General features: G+C 45.3%; 1 protein-coding gene across 2 annotated transcripts in view; it reads right to left on the reverse strand.

Moving 5' to 3' along the window:
- SLC35D4 (solute carrier family 35 member D4) overlaps window positions 1-17479 on the reverse strand; it is a 663061-nt gene that overhangs the window by 537200 nt on the left and 108382 nt on the right. For both annotated transcript variants that reach the window (XM_086965641.1, XM_086965642.1), the window contains exon 3: window positions 9693-9770. In XM_086965641.1, coding sequence (XP_086821767.1) covers window positions 9693-9770 — 78 coding nt within the window. The remainder of the gene's footprint in view (window positions 1-9692; window positions 9771-17479) is intronic.

The raw sequence follows: 17479 nt of genomic DNA on the forward strand, positions 1-17479 counted from the left end.
TCGCAAACGGGAAGGTGTCTCCAGGGGACCCCGACCACTTTGTGAACGGGTGCGCAAAAGTTTTTTTAAGAGCAGGCAGTGGTCCCAGCGACCACTGTCTACCCTTAGAAATGATACTGGAAAGTTTCATTTTAATTTGTTTAATGCATCCCGGTTTCCTTTAAGGAAAATGGGCTGCATTTGTTTTAAAAAACTGCTTTATTTAAATAGCAGTCCCAAAAATGGTGGTCTGCTGACCCTAGCAGGCCACCATCCCTGGGAGTGCTAGCCATTCCCAAATTAGTCGCAAATTGCGACAGCCTCATTAATATTCGTGAGGCATGCAATTTGCAACCCCATTGGGAATCGCAAACAGTGTCTGAGACACTGTTGTACATTGTATTTTGCAACTCGCAATGTGTCGCAATTTGCGAGTCGCAAATTTCAATGGTCGTACATCTGGCCCCATGGTCCTAAAAACCTGTGTGTTTAATCAATGGTTACTGTTTATTCACATATCCCATAATATGTTAAGTCCCTCATTCTATTATGCAAAGAAACACCCAATCATATTAGAAGGTAAATGTAAAAAATACCTTCTTAGTGTAATATTTGAATAACTAAAAAATTGATTCAGAATCGCTATTCTCTTGAGGCTACTTTATTTTGTCACTTTTATCAGATTTAGTGTTGTGGACATGGACAGATGTGAGTGGGCATGTAAATCCATGTTGCTCCTGCATAACCCAGAGTCCACAGGTTAGTTCTTCTAGCTGTGGCAGTTATGAGAACTCGATTTCTGGGCTACAATAAATACCAAACCAGAATCCAAAAGTGAAATCTGGTCCAAGGAAGCACCCTTACAAGTTGTTTCTTGATCTCTCCCAACTTGAAACCAGGACTTTACTTTTGGGCAGCCTTGATCTATGAGAGATTTCACATGCCTCTGAAGCTTTCTATTATTCCATATTACCATTCCTGCCTCTGTACAAAATCTTGCTCCAATCAAATGAATGTCTTGGACTGGCCTCATCTTGGATTTGCCGCACATTGTTAAAAGAGGCATGGAATTGAAGCAACGAAAGAACTCACTGGCGATGGTGATGATGTGTCTGAGATCTTGATGAAGAATGAATCAACCAACCTTCCAAATAGGATGGAAAATAATACCTCGGTAATGAAGTAATGCTGCTAGACAGGATCTCACATCTGGAACATGTACCTTTGAACCGTTTCCACTCCAAATGTTAGAATGTAAAACTTAAATCTCAGCTATTCCTAATGCATAGGAATGTGTACATATGCATTCTGTTAATTTAGAGATACTAGAAATCACCCAGGCTGAATTAAAGAAATAACGGTTTGGGGACACTCACTCAAAGTGGATCGCAGTGAGAAACCTAAGCATTTACTCCCTTGAGATGGAGGACTGAATGAAAAACACGTAAGACTTTTCTTTTTTTACAAGAGACAGAAAGGACTAAATTCCTTGACCGTTTTTGTTGGAAGGAACTGGTAGCACATTGTCTTCCCCATCAGATTCTTGAGTCCTGAAAATGTATCTTTGCCCTTACCTTGCACCTGGAGATGGGAGATGGGATAAACCAGACTTTGGAGTGTCTGTAGAGTAACTTCTCCAAACAACCTGTACCACAGATTAATCCGTGACATCAGCCTCCCCCACCAGCAAAAAAAGGTGGATACATCCTCGAACTGAAACTAAGGGATCCACCACATCCCACGATTCAGGATTGTTTAGATTACTGGCCTTCTGGCTGATGTACTGTGCTTGTCTTCTTTCCAGATCTAAAGAATGAAAAATGCTTCCTTCTGGATTTCGAAGATTTTGAACTCTCTTGTGTTAGAGGAATAAGTTTCTTTACTCTTGTAAGAGAGAGCATGGTATCTGTCCTTTAAGGCCTTTGCTACCATCCGTTCCAGATATTCTCAAACCCACTTTTTGCAAGAGAAACTGATCTTCAAAAGAGGTGATTTTTCAACTTTACAGACTCCTAGCCACATATGACTTTAATAATATATGGGTATAATATGCGGACTTCCAACCCCACAATGCATCTGGATTAAGGTACTCACCTGTGATTGTTTAAGATGTCAATAAAGTTGGGATATAGACTGGAAGGTCTGTTTGCTGGCAGTCATTTGGGAGCAGAGAGCCTATGAGGAAGGGCGGAAGACCCGAAACGCGTCAGGCGCTGCTGACGCCGAGTGTGCCTTGCTTTTTGAACTGGGAACATGCCTAACAGAGAGTGCGCTTCGCCTTGGGGGCAACTGTGAAACTTGCATATTTAACGGCCGGCCCGGCCGTGAAGCGCACCGCCGTTGACTGTAGCGGCTCCGCTGCTGGACTGCTGTTCGGCGCAGCGGGACAATTTGGCATATGGTGTATTGCGGAAAGATTACAAGGGCACACCCGCGATATGGATAATTTCCCTCATGTACTGCTATCAGCCCACTGGGGTATAATATGCGGACTTCCAACCCCACAATGCATCTGGATTAAGGTACTCACCTGTGATTGTTTAAGATGTCAATAAAGTTGGGATATAGACTGGAAGGTCTGTTTGCTGGCAGTCATTTGGGAGCAGAGAGCCTATGAGGAAGGGCGGAAGACCCGAAACGCGTCAGGCGCTGCTGACGCCGAGTGTGCCTTGCTTTTTGAACCGGGAACATGCCTAACAGAGAGTGCGCTTCGCCTTGGGGGCAACTGTGAAACTTGGATATATATATATCTATATATATACTAGCAGCCCGTCCCGACCTTGTCCGGGAGCAAAAGGCTTCCCCAACCCCCGCCCGCCCCGACATTGTCCAGCAGCCCGAGCCCCCGCCCGGCCCGTCCCCCGCCTGCCCCGACCACCACCTGCCCTGACCCCCGCCTGCCCCGACATGGGTCCCCTTACCTCAGCCACCGCTCCTCCCGCCTGTCCGCTGCTCCTCCCGTCATCGCTCCTCCCCCGCACCATGTCCGTTGCTCCCTTACCTCAGCCGCCGCTCCTCCAGCCTGTCCGCTGCTCGCACCGCCGCTGGCCTGTCCGCTGCTCCTCACGTCACCGCTCCTCCCCCGCGCCATGTCCGCCGCTCCTCGTCGCGCTCCTGGACGCCGCTCCTCCCTGCGCTCCTGACGTGAGCACGCACGTCGCGGCAGGCGCTACTTCGGAGGGACTACTTATTTTTTTTACTGTAAATTTTTTAAATGACGTTTTTTTTAAATTTATATAGCCTATAACCATCTACACACCCTGACGATTCCAACGGTGTATCGGGTGTGTGGAATGGCGCTGTGGTTCCCGAGTTTACCGGCCTCAAAGGCTGAAAGTTCTTCCTTTATTATAGTAGCATAGATATACATCAAGACCGCATCCCTGCGGTCGAAACATTCCATGGCAGGCACTAGCCTGATGAACACTGAGGTTTATGCAATCAATTAAAGCACTTTGAACGAGCAACCTGTGAGTCTCTGTGTGTTGTTGTCCGTACCTGGATGGTCCCATCGAGAAAGGATGTGTGCCAGGACTGCGCAGCATATATTATATATATATATATATATATATACATATATATATATATATACACATACACACTGACATTTACTGTAGCAGAGTATGCTGGTAAATGTAGTCTTGGACATCGGGACTTCAGCTGTCAACAATCAGCAGCGGAGCAAGCTGAACTCCCGCCAATGGGAGGGCCGAGTTTAGTTTTAAGGAGGGAAAGAGCGAGTCTCAGTGCAACAGGCATCTGAGGAAGGCACACTCGCCGAAATGCATTATGCCTGCACTTTGTGAATAAATGGCTGCCGAAATTTCCCCTGCTGTGTCCTTTGGTCTTTTCCTTCGGGAGGTGATCGTTTGTGGATAATTTTGCGTGCTGGCCAGTAGCACGTGTGAGAGGACCCGCCTCATATAGTGGCCTGCTAGAACTGGCAAAACATTTGTGTAGCATCCAAGGTATTGGAAGATTGCGGGCCTGCCACATGAAAGGATCTGGGAATGTGGCCGCTGCTATCAGCAGTCTGTCACTGTATGGAGACGCAGGGTAACTGTACTTTTGCGTCAGGGCCGTACTTGGACCTTGAATTGTGGATGAGGCGTTGGGGATTCATGGCGATCACCAACACGTCTATTTTGGGGACTCGCTTGGTTGTTATCAAACCCCTCCCTCCTTTACTCAAGGCACTTCAGCGCTGACTACAGTGTTTATGACTCCGCTACTGACATTCACTGGAGCAGAGTATGCTGGTAAATGGAGTCTTGGACATCGGGACTTCAGCTGTCAACAATCAGCAGCGGAGCAAGCTGAACTCCCGCCAATGGGAGGGCCGAGTTTAGTTTTAAGGAGGGAAAGAGCGAGTCTCAGTGCAACAGGCATCTGAGGAAGGCACACTCGCCGAAATGCATTATGCCTGCACTTCGTGAATAAATGGCTTCCGAAATTTCCCCTGCTGTGTCCTCTGGTCTTTTCCTTCGGGAGGTCATCGTTTGTGGATAATTTTGCGTGCTGGCCAGTAGCACGTGTGAGAGGACCCGCCTCATCAAGTGGCCTGCTAGAACTGGCAAATCTTTTGTGTAGCATCCAAGGTATTGGGAGATTGCGGGCCTGCCACATGAAAGGATCTGGGAATGTGGCCGCTGCTATCAGCAGTCTGTCACTGTATGGAGACGCAGGGTAACTGTACTTTTGCGTCAGGGCCGTACTTGGACCTTGAATTGTGGTTGAGGCGTTGGGGATTCAAGGCGACCACCAACACGTCTATTTTGGGGACTCGCTTGGTTGTTATCAAACCCCTCCCTCCTTTACTCAAGGCACTTCAGCGCTGACTACAGTGTATATGACTCCGCTACTGACATTCACTGGAGCAGAGTATGCTGGTAAATGGAGTCTTGGACATCGGGACTTCAGCTGTCAACAATCAGCAGCGGAGCAAGCTGAACTCCCGCCAATGGGAGGGCCGAGTTTAGTTTTAAGGAGGGAAAGAGCGAGTCTCAGTGCAACAGGCATCTGAGGAAGGTACACTCGCCGAAATGCATTATGCCTGCACTTCGTGAATAAATGGCTGCCAAATTTTTCCCTGCTGTGTCCTCTGGTCTTTTCCTTCGGGAGGTGATCGTTTGTGGATATATATATATATGTATATATACACATACACACACACACACACACATACACATATACTCAGCCGTATGGTTATTTTAGACCTCATAAATAAGCTTCACACTTTATTAATTAGAAAAACATATATATGTCTTGCCATTTGAACTCATATTCAAGTCTTGGAGTGAATCTTTCTCCAAGTCAATATTCAAGATGTGTGCAACTGTATCTAATTCTGCTAGTCCTCGTGTAACAACTATAAAGCCAGAGATGCTTCCTATATGTGAAGTGTCCAATAGGGAGAGCGCACTCATAAATAGGACAAGAGGTGTTCTGATCTCCAGAGAGGATAGTTTTGAGCCACCCTCTTTTGATTCACCTGTCTTGATGTAGATTTGAGCCATTTTAATACACTTAAAGAAATATATAACAAACTGAATTTATTGGAGCAAATTTGTGACAACTTTTGCCAAGTTTCATGATCATATTTGTTAAAGAAAATAATGTGGTACAAATCCATCAATTTTTCTCTTTAAATGTGCATAAAATGGAACCCCAGTAGGACACTCTGAATCATGACTGACTGCGACCTGCTAGCAAAAATGTTATGAGCCTTTCACAAGATATTGTTAGTAGAGATTTGTGGCATTTTTAGTTTAGTTCCCTTCAAAGATACAGCCTGTTATAACCAATTGGAAAAAACACGCTTTAAATTTTGGTTGCAGCAGAAGGTTGTCAGATATCATTTAAGGGCAACCAATCAGAGAAAGATGCAATCATCAAAGAATGCTTGAATTAAGTGAATTTTTAAAATAGATAATATAGGTGCTTTATTATCCTTGCGAGAAGTTGACGTTCAAGTTCTATTATTAATAATAACTATCATTTTGCACAAATAGCCTGAATTCAGACAAAATCTAAGCAAAAACTGGTTTAGGTACTGCTTGTTAACAAGTATTTTCCACTGATGTATGGTGCAAATGGTACAATACCCTCAAAAATAAGAGATAATACACTTTTTGATGGAACAATAGGTGCACATATGTTTTTTAATAACAGGTGACTAACTGCCATTTGTTTGGGAAGGAAAAGTCTGTTGTGCAGTTCTATATTTACAACAAAGTATAGGATATTCCTTCAACACTGTTCCATGAGGCTCAGAGTAGTCCAAGGTCAAAATTGTTTTTTTAATCGGTTCATGTACCTCCAACTACATACACTAAAATGTAGGTTTCCACATGAGCAATCTGTCAATATCATGCCTATTGATAGAAGAGGTTCGAATGCTATTCTTGAATAACCATAGGTAAATGGGTGGTTCCTTAATTATGGTAATGGCGACATTATGGCTGAGAATTTGCTACTGAACAACTGCCATATCAACCTGCGCTGAAATATATATAACATTCTCTATGTGCACTGTCAAGGAGAACGAGAGTAATACATTATATCTGCAGGATTACTGGTGTTAAATAGTCCACTTGTAACCTAATAAAATTCCTCAACTCATTTAAAACTACTGCTATTCAATCTCTTTTTACTTCTTTTGGGGAAGTACGGAGTAGGGGCAGTATCAGAAACTGCCTCGTGTAGGAAACTGGCTTTTCATGCAGTGTGCCAAAAAGAGGTACACTACGTAGAAAGTCCAGACGACCCTCATTGGCTTCGAGGGCTTAAATGAATAATTCCAAATGTTCCTTTAATGGAAGTGTGGGCGAGCAGTTTAGGCTGATCAGAGGGTAGTGTTAAGCATTTGTTGAACACACAAAATCAATAAATGAGACACACACTCAAGAAGACCAATTTAGAAAATAACAGCCATTTTTATATATATATATTTAACACTTCATAATTAGGTAAGTACTTTTCGAGACATACATTTTAACAGGTGAGTAAAAATGTCACACAAATGCATTTTACACGGTAATAGTTTCTTATTGAGAAAAAACATATACTGCATACAGGTACTTGCAATCTTATTTCGGGGGTCCCCTTTAGGACTTAAGCTTCTAGGGGGCCAAGGTCCAAAGAACCACCAGCGGTTCGGGTTTACCTGTCCTGGAGTGTCTGTGTGCAGAGGGGCTGGACGGGTTGATAGCCTTGCCCACCACACCATAGACAAAGAGGGAGGAAATAATAATGCTTTGTTGTTTGGGACAACATGTATACTTCTCCTGGTAAATAATTAGAAATGAGTCCAGATGGGGCATTGATGAGAAATTAATGCACTTTCAAAACTGTTGTTGAACACTGTAAATTGTATATTTTATAGTTCCATTATTTTCTCCCACATCTATTCTCCTTTTTGCTCTTTCTCTTAATTAAAAAATGTGTTTTCATTGACTTTGCTTGAAGACCTTACTCAAAAAGAGATTTAAGCTCGGGGTTCTCTCACCAGCAAATTAATATCTCACCTACTCCAGACAGGTCTTCTAATTGCAGGGTTTGCTGGTGGAAATCCTAAGACACTCCTTCTGTGGTGCCTGGGGGTTATATTATGGGGGTACCATGGGCAATGGGTTTTTGAGACTGGTTTTCTCGCCCCCTAGGAAAACTTTGCATCACAGAAAAGATACAAATAGTAGTGCACCCATTCCATAAAACTGATTGATCTCTGCCCATGCAATCCCAAAAAAGTGTTTCCTCTTTAGCATGGTGGTACGGCCCCTTGGAAATGCGCCCAATTATCGACACAGGCATAAGAGCCCCTCAGTGGCGCACAGTTAGTGAGTATTGCAGGGCGTTATTTCCCGGGAGGACATAAGGGTCCCAGGCACCTTCAGGAAATCCCTCTTCAGGTAGCTGCAGTTACACACTGCATGTTCTTGTGGGAGGGATCACCTCACCTTTCTTTCCCATCAAGATGTTCCCCTTGAAATAGAAAACTGACCCTCTCATTTGAAAATGCTGGGCCGTCTTTTAATAGGGGGCTGTTAATAGAGCAGCCTTGAGTTTGGGTTCCTCTGTGGAACTCACATTTCTTTCCAGTACAATGTAGGTCTAAACCAGATGAGGGTGCGCAAGTCGCAGTCTGACCGTGTATGTACTGTTAAAGTAATACAACTCCTGGTGGTAGACGGTTTACAATATTTTCAACATTGAAAAGATTTTTGATGAATAGAAGGTAAAAGGAAACCAATTTTTCAGGGTATGGCCTTGACAGCAGTACAAAGATTTGCCTTCATTGGCTACATATGATGTACTGTTATGTGGACTTGTATCAGCTCCCACACTTACTATTTGTTATTGAGCCTGTCCAATCTTGTCTATAAATCCCAAGGTTGATCCGCTCATGATGTTATAATCGCTGACTGCATGAACTGTTTCAGCATTTGCCTATCTAGAAAACTGCAATAAATAATATGTAGGAAACGTGTTTTTTCCTTTCATATGGCTTCTGTGCGGACCTAGATTTGAAAACGGATACTCTCAGATTTCCTGTGAAGACATGAATTATAGCAGTTGAAAGCACTTGAGGACTTTGCAAGTTCTGGTAACTAATTGATGGACAAAACAAATATTTTTTTTATTACATTTGGCCTACCGCTATGCAGACTCCGGGCCAGATGTAGGTCGCCAATTACCGGTCGGTAACGGCCGAATTCGGCCGTTACCGACCGGTAATTGGATTTTGAGATGTAGGGCCCTTAATTTTACAGAATCGGTAAATATACCGATTCTGTAAAATACTGAATCGGTAATTTTACCGATTCGGTAAAACCCAGATGTAGGTAGCACTGTTCACAGTGCTACAGGCCTTCAGGATTCTGTATTTTACCAACCAATCCAATTGGGTGGTAAAATACCGAATTCAGGTGTACATGCACATCTGTGCATGTACACCTGTGCCATGTGACACACAGACATGCTCTTGGGGCATGTATGTGTGTCACATGTCACACAAGCCTGTACTTGGGGTGCTAGAGGGTGTCAAAGTGATACCACCTGCACCCTTGCAGGATTCGGTATTTACCGATTCGGTAAATACCGAATCGGTATTGCCCATTGATTCCTATGGGCTTCATGGCCCATAGGAATCGATGGGCAATACCGATTCGGTATTTACCGAATCGGTAAATACCGAATCCTACCGATTCAGTAATTCTGAAATTCGAATTACCTACATCTGCCCCCTTCCTATTTACCGACTCTTAAATACCGAATCGGTAAAATTCGGTATTTAAGAGTTGGTAAATAGGAATTACCTACATCTGGCCCTCCATCTCTTGAGGACAGAATACTGTTAAATAACATGCAAGCAAGAGACGCGGCGCAGTGTTTTATTGATTATCTTTGTTGTCATCAGGGCATACAGTGCCCAGGGCATCTAAAGATTGTATTCCAGACTAAATAAAATCAAAGTGAATAATTATGATTTTAATATTTTTCAATTTGCCCCAACACACAATATGAAGATAAACCTTCTTGTACACAAACATTCACGGATAAAGTAGAACAAAATGCTTCATTGTTCGTGGGGCAGAGACAACCAAAACAAACAGAATTACTGAGAGCACAACTAGTTCATCACTTCCTGTTCCACTCATTATCTATGTTAGAGCTCAGTGCTGTATAGAAACAGAGAAAAGAGTTCACTGTACCTTGAGTTGCTGCTGATCTCCACCCAGCCCAACTTCCAAGATACATGCAGCAAAAACCCTCCTACCAGCGTCTGCCATCTGAAAAACAAACATTTATAATAAATGTAAGGATTCAAAATGTACTTTGCTTATTTGAGGGCTGAGAAGAACATTAACAGGGCATACAACTGTTAACATGAAAAATGCTAAATACAGAAACGAAAATCGACCCAATCACGCTTCAATGAGGCATGAAAAAGTTAATGAACATCTGTGCCAGGGAGACAAATCAGTGACCTGCTTCTGTGCACTAGCTACAGTATCAATTGATTTTATGGTGAGGCCAGGAGGTATAAACTATATGCTCTACTACTTCCTTTGAACCACTCCTCTGCACCAGACAAAGGAAATCACAAAAAGGGAAATATATTTTATGAATGTAAAGCTAGTTATCTCATGGAAAACAACCTCTTGACTCCTCCTCTCCCATCCGAAAGGTATATATTTTTTTTCTGACCCTGGCTCTCACCTCGAATATTGAAAACCTGTTACAATCTTTTATGTTTGCATTTCCTTGCTTTCTGTATTACTTCGCTTTTTGTGTACATTCGTATCATACATCAATTTGACAGCTTTTTAATTTATTTCAGCCGTTATTCACTCTTAGTTTGGCCTGATTGATGCTTCTTAGGGTCTCAGAATGATGTTTATGTTGATTGGATTCCTACAGTGCGAAATCATCCCGGCGCTAGGCAGAGTTTATAACAGAGTGACCATCAAAGAAAAGAGGCACACTCAGTTCAGAAGAAGTAGCCACTAAGCTGAAAATAGCCACGTTTTAGGTAATTTCCGGAAAGTAGAGAACTTGGGTGCGGTACACAGTTCTAAGTGAAGGGCATCCCAGGGTGTTGCTGCTAGATAGGTGATGGAACAGCAACCCATTTGTAGTGTCCTGCCAGGCACGTCCAAGTGTTCTGACATATGCCCTATGTTACCATCCTCTCCCTGAGGGCTGGCTCCATACTCACCCCACACCCATCCATTCATCCATCACAGGTGTCACCGGTCAGGAGACCCTGTAAATAAAAGGAGCAGGGTGTACGTGCCCCGAGCCAGTTCCAGTTACTACAACTATGCCTACATGTCATTATTCTAGCTGCATGAGTGCCTAGGGCCCAAGATGCCACACCATTCTGGCTCAAAGTAAGTCCTACAACAATTGTGGCCTGAATGGCGACCTCAAGGTTCCGGAGGGTTTATAAAACTGGCCTACATTCCCGAGTATGAGGGGGCCGACCTTGTAGACTGCTCGAGGCACATGGCAAAGAAGTATACATATAGCTCTCTTGCACACAGGCAGCTAGTGAAGGCTTTTATTTTTTTTTACATTTCTTTTTATTAAACAAATCAACAATAAAACACATCGGGTGACATTTACGGATCTTATAGAATTCCTCAGTGACATTCCAAACATTAAGATATTGTACAGTATAGACAATCGGGGGATCAAGGGGACACACGCACATCCGCTTCATCTAGGCACACTTGAGGAGCACAGACATCTCCCCTGTAGTGATTCCAAGCCTCCCACACTCTACCCCACTTCTTAGGACATCCCCTAGCAGCATAAACCGACCTTTCCCTGAACATACACCAGTCCAAATCTTCCTTCCATTTCTCAATCCCGGGAGGCTGGCTGGCTCCCCACAGTTGGGCAATATTGAGCTTAGCTATAATGAACGCTAACGTTGCCCATTGTTTCCGGTACGCATTTAGTCCGTGGGCTCCCAGACATTCAGAATGCACCTGCGGGCCTCCGGTTGCAACTCTATCCCCAGAACTGCCTGAAGCGCGTCATGGACCTTTCCTCAGTATGCTTGCACGCTAGTACAATGCCACAGAATATGAGTGATCCCCAGTTCCCCACAACCTCTCTTGCATTCTCCGCCCCGAGCGGCCCATACGGATCAGACAAGGCCCCGTAATGTAAGACCTATGCAAAATCTTTAACTGCACCAATCTGAGCCTCATCTGAATTGCCACTACCCGCAGGGAGGAGACCACCTCCCGCCAGTCTTCATCGTCGAGCTCCAACCCATCCTCATTCCAATGTCGTCTAAGAAGTACCAGTGGATCCTCCATGGTATTAATGAGCTTTTTATATACTAAAGAGATGGTTTTCTCGGGAAGATGCCCGTCCAACACCCGGTCCTCAAGGGGAGAGGCGTCGGGGAGTGACGTACCAGTGGGAATGTGGGTAAGTAGTGCATGTCCGATCTGAAGGTATCAGAAATACTCACAGTCGTTCAGGTGATACTGTCGCTTGAGAGAATCAAAAGTGTGAATTGTTCCCTCCCCTTAGACATCCTTTATGTGTGTGATCCCTATAAGATCCCACTTATCAAAGCCTTTAGACTTCCATAGACTTCCCAACCTCTCCGAACTCCACAGCGGGGTGGCGAGCATGAGCCTCCCCTCCCACTTAAGGTGCCCGTTTGCCGCATGCCACGCTCTAGTGTAGTCACCCCCGGCAATTGCCAGCGGTTCATAGCGTAACCAGGGTCTTCTGGGGGCCCATATATCCCGTGGTTCACCGCCGCCAACTGGGAAGCCCAATAGTATTTCCTTAGGTCCGGCAATCCTATCCCCCCCATCGTACCAGGGAGGGGTAAGCTTGGAGAAGGCTATACGGGCCAGCCATCCCAGAGAAGCTGCCTCTGGAGTGCCTCTATTTCCCTAAAGTAGGACGTGGGAACTGGATTAATCGCATTCTGGAGAGCAAACAGAAATCAGGGCAGAGCCATCACAGAAGAAGGTAGTTTGTCATCTCCTGAGGCGGAAGCCGGGAGACCGTAGCTCGTTACTTTTTTAAAAATAACATTTCCTTGGTTTTCAACTCTTTTTCACCCCTACCTGCATGCACTGCTCCTGACGAAATCCGTCTGATTTAGGTGCTGGGAAGGATAGGAGGGACACACACGCGCCACTGACACAAGCAGGCAGCCAGCTTTGGGGGTTAGCGCGGTTAGCGCTCTAGTCGTTGCCCAAAAGGAGGGATAAAAGGGGCCTGATTGGTGGGCGCTGTAAGAAGGTAGTTTGTCATCTCCTGAGGTGGAAGCCGGAGACCGTAGCTAGTTACTTTTAATAAAATCTGGCCATCTTCCCAGCCGATTTAGGTGCTGGGGGGGATCGGAGGGACACACGCGCCACTGACACAAGCAGGCAGCCAGCATTGGGGATCAGCGCGGTTAGCACTCTAGTCGTTGCCCAAAAGGAAGGATAAAAGATGAGCTAATTAGGACGTGCAGCAGACGCGCGCAGCGGGCGCGCCGTCCGCACCTGCCCGGATCTATTGGGTCTGGCCTATAACACTGTGCCTCTCAATGATTCTACTGTTGATATACTCAGATCTCACAAATTATTCAAAGCCCATAGGGGAACTATTGCATACCGGTCCAATGTTCTTCCTCCTAAGTCACCCCAAATTCCTGTATCATGGGGAACTAAGGTAGCCTCCCTTAACACCCGCTCTTTACAAAAACACAATCTTGAGGTTTTCTCCCTCCTGCAAGATAACACCTTAGACCTCCTTGGCACTACTGAAAAACTGGCTTGAGGAGTCTTCTAATCCTGATATTATTGCTTCCCTGCCTCCTAGCTATGCTGCCGTACCACAACAGACGGGGCACCACCAGGGGGGGAGGAGTAGCAATTTTATACAAAAAAGAGTTGAAGGCCTAAAATAATTTGTGCTGAAAGCATTGAGGGGGCAGATGTGTTGGGGGCGAAAATCTGCTCTCCAACTTCCTGCCTAGCCATTCTTATAATATATCGACCCCGCATACACCCCCCAAGTTTGTGGAGGCTTTTACTGAACTTGTCTGTGATATTCGTACACGCTACCGCTGTTTACTAATAATGGGAGACTTTAACTTCCATTGTGATCAGATTCCCATGGATAGTCCGGCCTTCCAACTTAACGAAGCACTGACCTCTCTGGAACTTAAGCAGGTGGTACATGTTCCCACACATGAAAAGGGTCATACCTTAGATTTAGTTTGGACATCCCACCCGTTCGTTCACCCAATAGACGTCAGTCCCTGTGCTTGGTCAGACCACTATTTAATTAGTGGCCAGTTACCATCTACTAAGCGTGTAGCGAACACTGCTCCCGAGTGGAAAGAACGGCGAAATTGGAAGAAAATCTAAACAGTTGATCTGGTTAACACCTTACAAAATACAGCTCCTTCCAGGCTTATTGGGGAAAATCCAGATGCTGCCAGCTCCGCCCTGTCAACTAGGTTGAAGCAGGCCTTAGACGTAGTTGCTCCCATGCAGAGAGTCATAATTAGGGACAAAGGTAAAGGGGCTCCATGGTTTAATGACTCCCTAAGAGCCTGGAAGCAAAGTCTTCGTCAATAGGAGAAAGCATGGTAGAAATCTTATAGGGTAGATCCCCGCAGGGAGTACCTTCTAGCGCTTGGAGCCTATAAAAAAGCCATCCTTATTAGGAAAGCAGAATTCTATAAACTTAGGATTGCTTCAGCTCAGGATATTCAAAAAGAAACTTTTAGGGTACTGCCTGAGTTAAGGCAAACAGAGACGGTGAAGCCTGTACATAGTTCAGAGGATTGCAACTCGTTGCAATCCTTCTTCCTTGACAAGGTCAAGGATTTACTAAATGTAATTACTGCCACCTCCACTGTACCCTGTTCTTTGTCACCTGCTCCCTTGGCACCTCTGATTGCGACACCACTTACTGTCTTTCCAACTTTGACCATTGACGCTCCGTCCCACCTAACAGGACGGGTTAAGTCTGGCTCTCCCGCAGATCCATGTCCATCAACTATCTTTAAGATGGCGCTACCTGGGATTGAGGAAGAGGTGCTTTCACTTCTTAACCAATTCCTGGCACATGGCACTGTTCCTGTTAACTTCAAAGAAGCACGTGTTATCCCACTTCTGAAGAAGCCAGGAGCGGATGTGAAGAATTAAAAAAACTTTAGACCTATCTCCCTATTCCCTTTCCTGGCAAAGGTGAATCTCTCTCTTACCATCTTGAAATAAATAACCTTTTGCAGCATAATCAGGCAGGTTTCAGGGCCCATCACAGCACTGAAATAATTATGCTTGCAGTGCTGGACGATCTCAGGCTCCAAGCTGATAAAAAAAGGCCGTGTGCCCTGGTCCTATTGGATCTGTCAATGGCATTTGAACCAGTTAATCATAACCTTCTCTTGTCGCGGATACATGATCTTGGAGTCCAGGACACAGCCCTTGAATGGTTGACATCTTTCCTTAGCGGCCAGACACAGAGAGTACAGTTGTCATCTCATATGTTTGATCCGGGTAGTCTCTCTTGTGGAGTCCCGCAGGGATCAGCTTTGTCCCCTCTTCTCTTTAATGCCTACCTGCAGCCCTTGATAGGTGCGTTAAACACCATTGATGGCCAGATCTATAATTATGCGGATGATACCCAACTTATCATCCAGATCGACAATTCCTCAGTCTCCCATGCTAAGACACAGAATATTCTTAAATGTATCACCAATTGGATGACGGACAACTCTTTAAAAATCAATCCAGACAAGACGGAGGTTTTGGCCATTACCACTGTCTCTAATAAGTGGAGCAACCTCTTCTGGCCTCAGGAACTGGGCTTTGACCCAGTCCCGGCTACGGTTGTGAACAGCCTGGGAATTAAGGTAGATGCTGACCTGTCCATGACTCAACAGGTGTCCGCAGTAGTGGGAGCCTGCGCCGGCCTGATGAGGCAGCTTCGTAAGCTCGCTTCCCTTTTGAGCTTCTCTGCTCTCAGACTGATCGTGTCGGCAATGATAATTTCTCGCCTTGATTATGACAATGCCCTATACATTGGCCTTCCAGAGAAGTTACTTGCTAGACTTCAGATTATCATGAACAATGCTGCCAGGTTGATTTTCAAATTGCCCAGAGGAGCTCATGCTACCCCTCTCCTCCAACACCTGCATTGGCTTCCAGTAAAGCAGAGAGCCAAGTTTAAGGGCCTCTGCATTACGCATAAGGCCATTTATGGTCAAGCCCCCCAGTATGTTAAAAATCACCTAGAACTTTACATTTCGAATCGGGCGCTTCGGTCCTCAGAGGCCTGATTACTGAAGTGTCATTGTTTCAGGCTTGTCACCAAAGGGGGTAGAGCCTTTTCCACCGTCATCCCCCCGCTGTGGAATAAACTACCAGAGACATTGCGTAAAGAGCACGCCCTTCTTCATTTCAGGAAGAAGTTAAAACCGGTTCTTTTCAGAGAGGCCTGGGGTTCTTGTTAATATATGCACCTTTGCGCCTGTAGGCTAGTCCGTGTCTCTTTCTTCCTTAGAGACCTGTTGGTGATAATTGCGGTCTATAAATGAAAATACAAATACAAATACAAATTTTAAAAAGCACCGCTCTACCTAAAAGGGAGAGCGGGAGCGCCTTCCAGTGCGCGACATCCCCCCTAAAGCGCATCAGAGGTGGACACAGGTTACTAGAATACCGGAGCCTAGGGTCAAGTGTATTTGAATCCCACCGGATCAATCTGTATCGGGCAGGCGACTGAGACGACCGGCGGGTCACCACTAAGAACAAGGAGTCCCGATTTGGACTAATTTATCGCAAAGTCACCGTACCTCCCAAATATAGCCAACACATCCAGAAAACAGATCAAGGATCCCTTCGGGTTGGTGAGGTAAAGTAGAATATCGTCGACATGTAGTGAGATTTTGTCCTCCCATTCCAGCGTCCATCGCATGCCGCGTATCGACCTGTCCGGCCGGACCCAAGCCACCAGCGTCTCCAAGGCGAGAGCAAAGAGGAGCGGGGACAGGGGACATCCCTGTCGGGAGCCCCGTTCCAGACAAAAGTCTGGAGACCTATGGTTATTTACAACTACCAATGAAGGCTTTTAAACGGTCAGGTACAGAGCCTCTGTAAGACAGGCATCTGTGAGACAGATTATCTGTGCAACCATGTTTTGGATGCTTTTCAGGCATGTGAAAAGGTAGTCAGCCAGACCCATGTATCATGCATTCCCATAGTCAACCTGACTTGTAATAAGTGCCTAAAAAATAGTCTTGTAATGGTGATTCAGAATCCCGTAGAAAATCCTGCAAAGTAACGCAAAGCAGCTCCCACAGACTGCAATGACCTGAACTTTCATGGAGAGGGAGTCATCAATCAGGAAGCCAAAGTTCTTATCTGCTTTATTGCGGATCGGGGCAGGGCCCAGCGTACTTGGCCACCAAGTGCCTTTCCAGACAAAATCTGCCTTGCTAAACAGAATAAGCTCCATCTTGTCTCCATTAAGCTTCAAACTTTGGTCCTTCATCCAATCGGCCACCTCTGAGAGGCAGCCCACCAGACTGCTTCTTTCAGTTTCACTGGCTTTAGCAATCAAAACTATTAGCTGCGTGTCACCTCAGTAGGATGTAACATCAAACCCCCAAGTTCTGACAATGTTAGCCAAAGGGGTCATATAAACATTAAAGAGTATACAGCTCAATGAATAGCCCTGAGGGACACCACAGATGTCTTTCAACGGACTGGCACTGAATGGAGGGAGACAGACAGACTGCAAGCGTTCACTAGGTAGGATCCACCATCTAAGAGTGGTTGGGCACAATCCAGTTCCATACAGCCGTTCTAAAAGTAAATGATGGGAGACCGTATCAAAGGCTGGTCACAGGTCTAGGAGGATGAGGGCAGCAGATTTGCCCTCATCCACTTTAACCCTAATGTGGGGTCACTGCCCCAAACAGTAACAATTGAGGTAATTTACCACTGCTGTGCTG

The sequence above is a fragment of the Lissotriton vulgaris genome, chromosome 4_1 (assembly GCF_964263255.1).
Source record: "Lissotriton vulgaris chromosome 4_1, aLisVul1.2, whole genome shotgun sequence".
NCBI lineage: Eukaryota > Metazoa > Chordata > Amphibia > Caudata > Salamandridae > Lissotriton > Lissotriton vulgaris.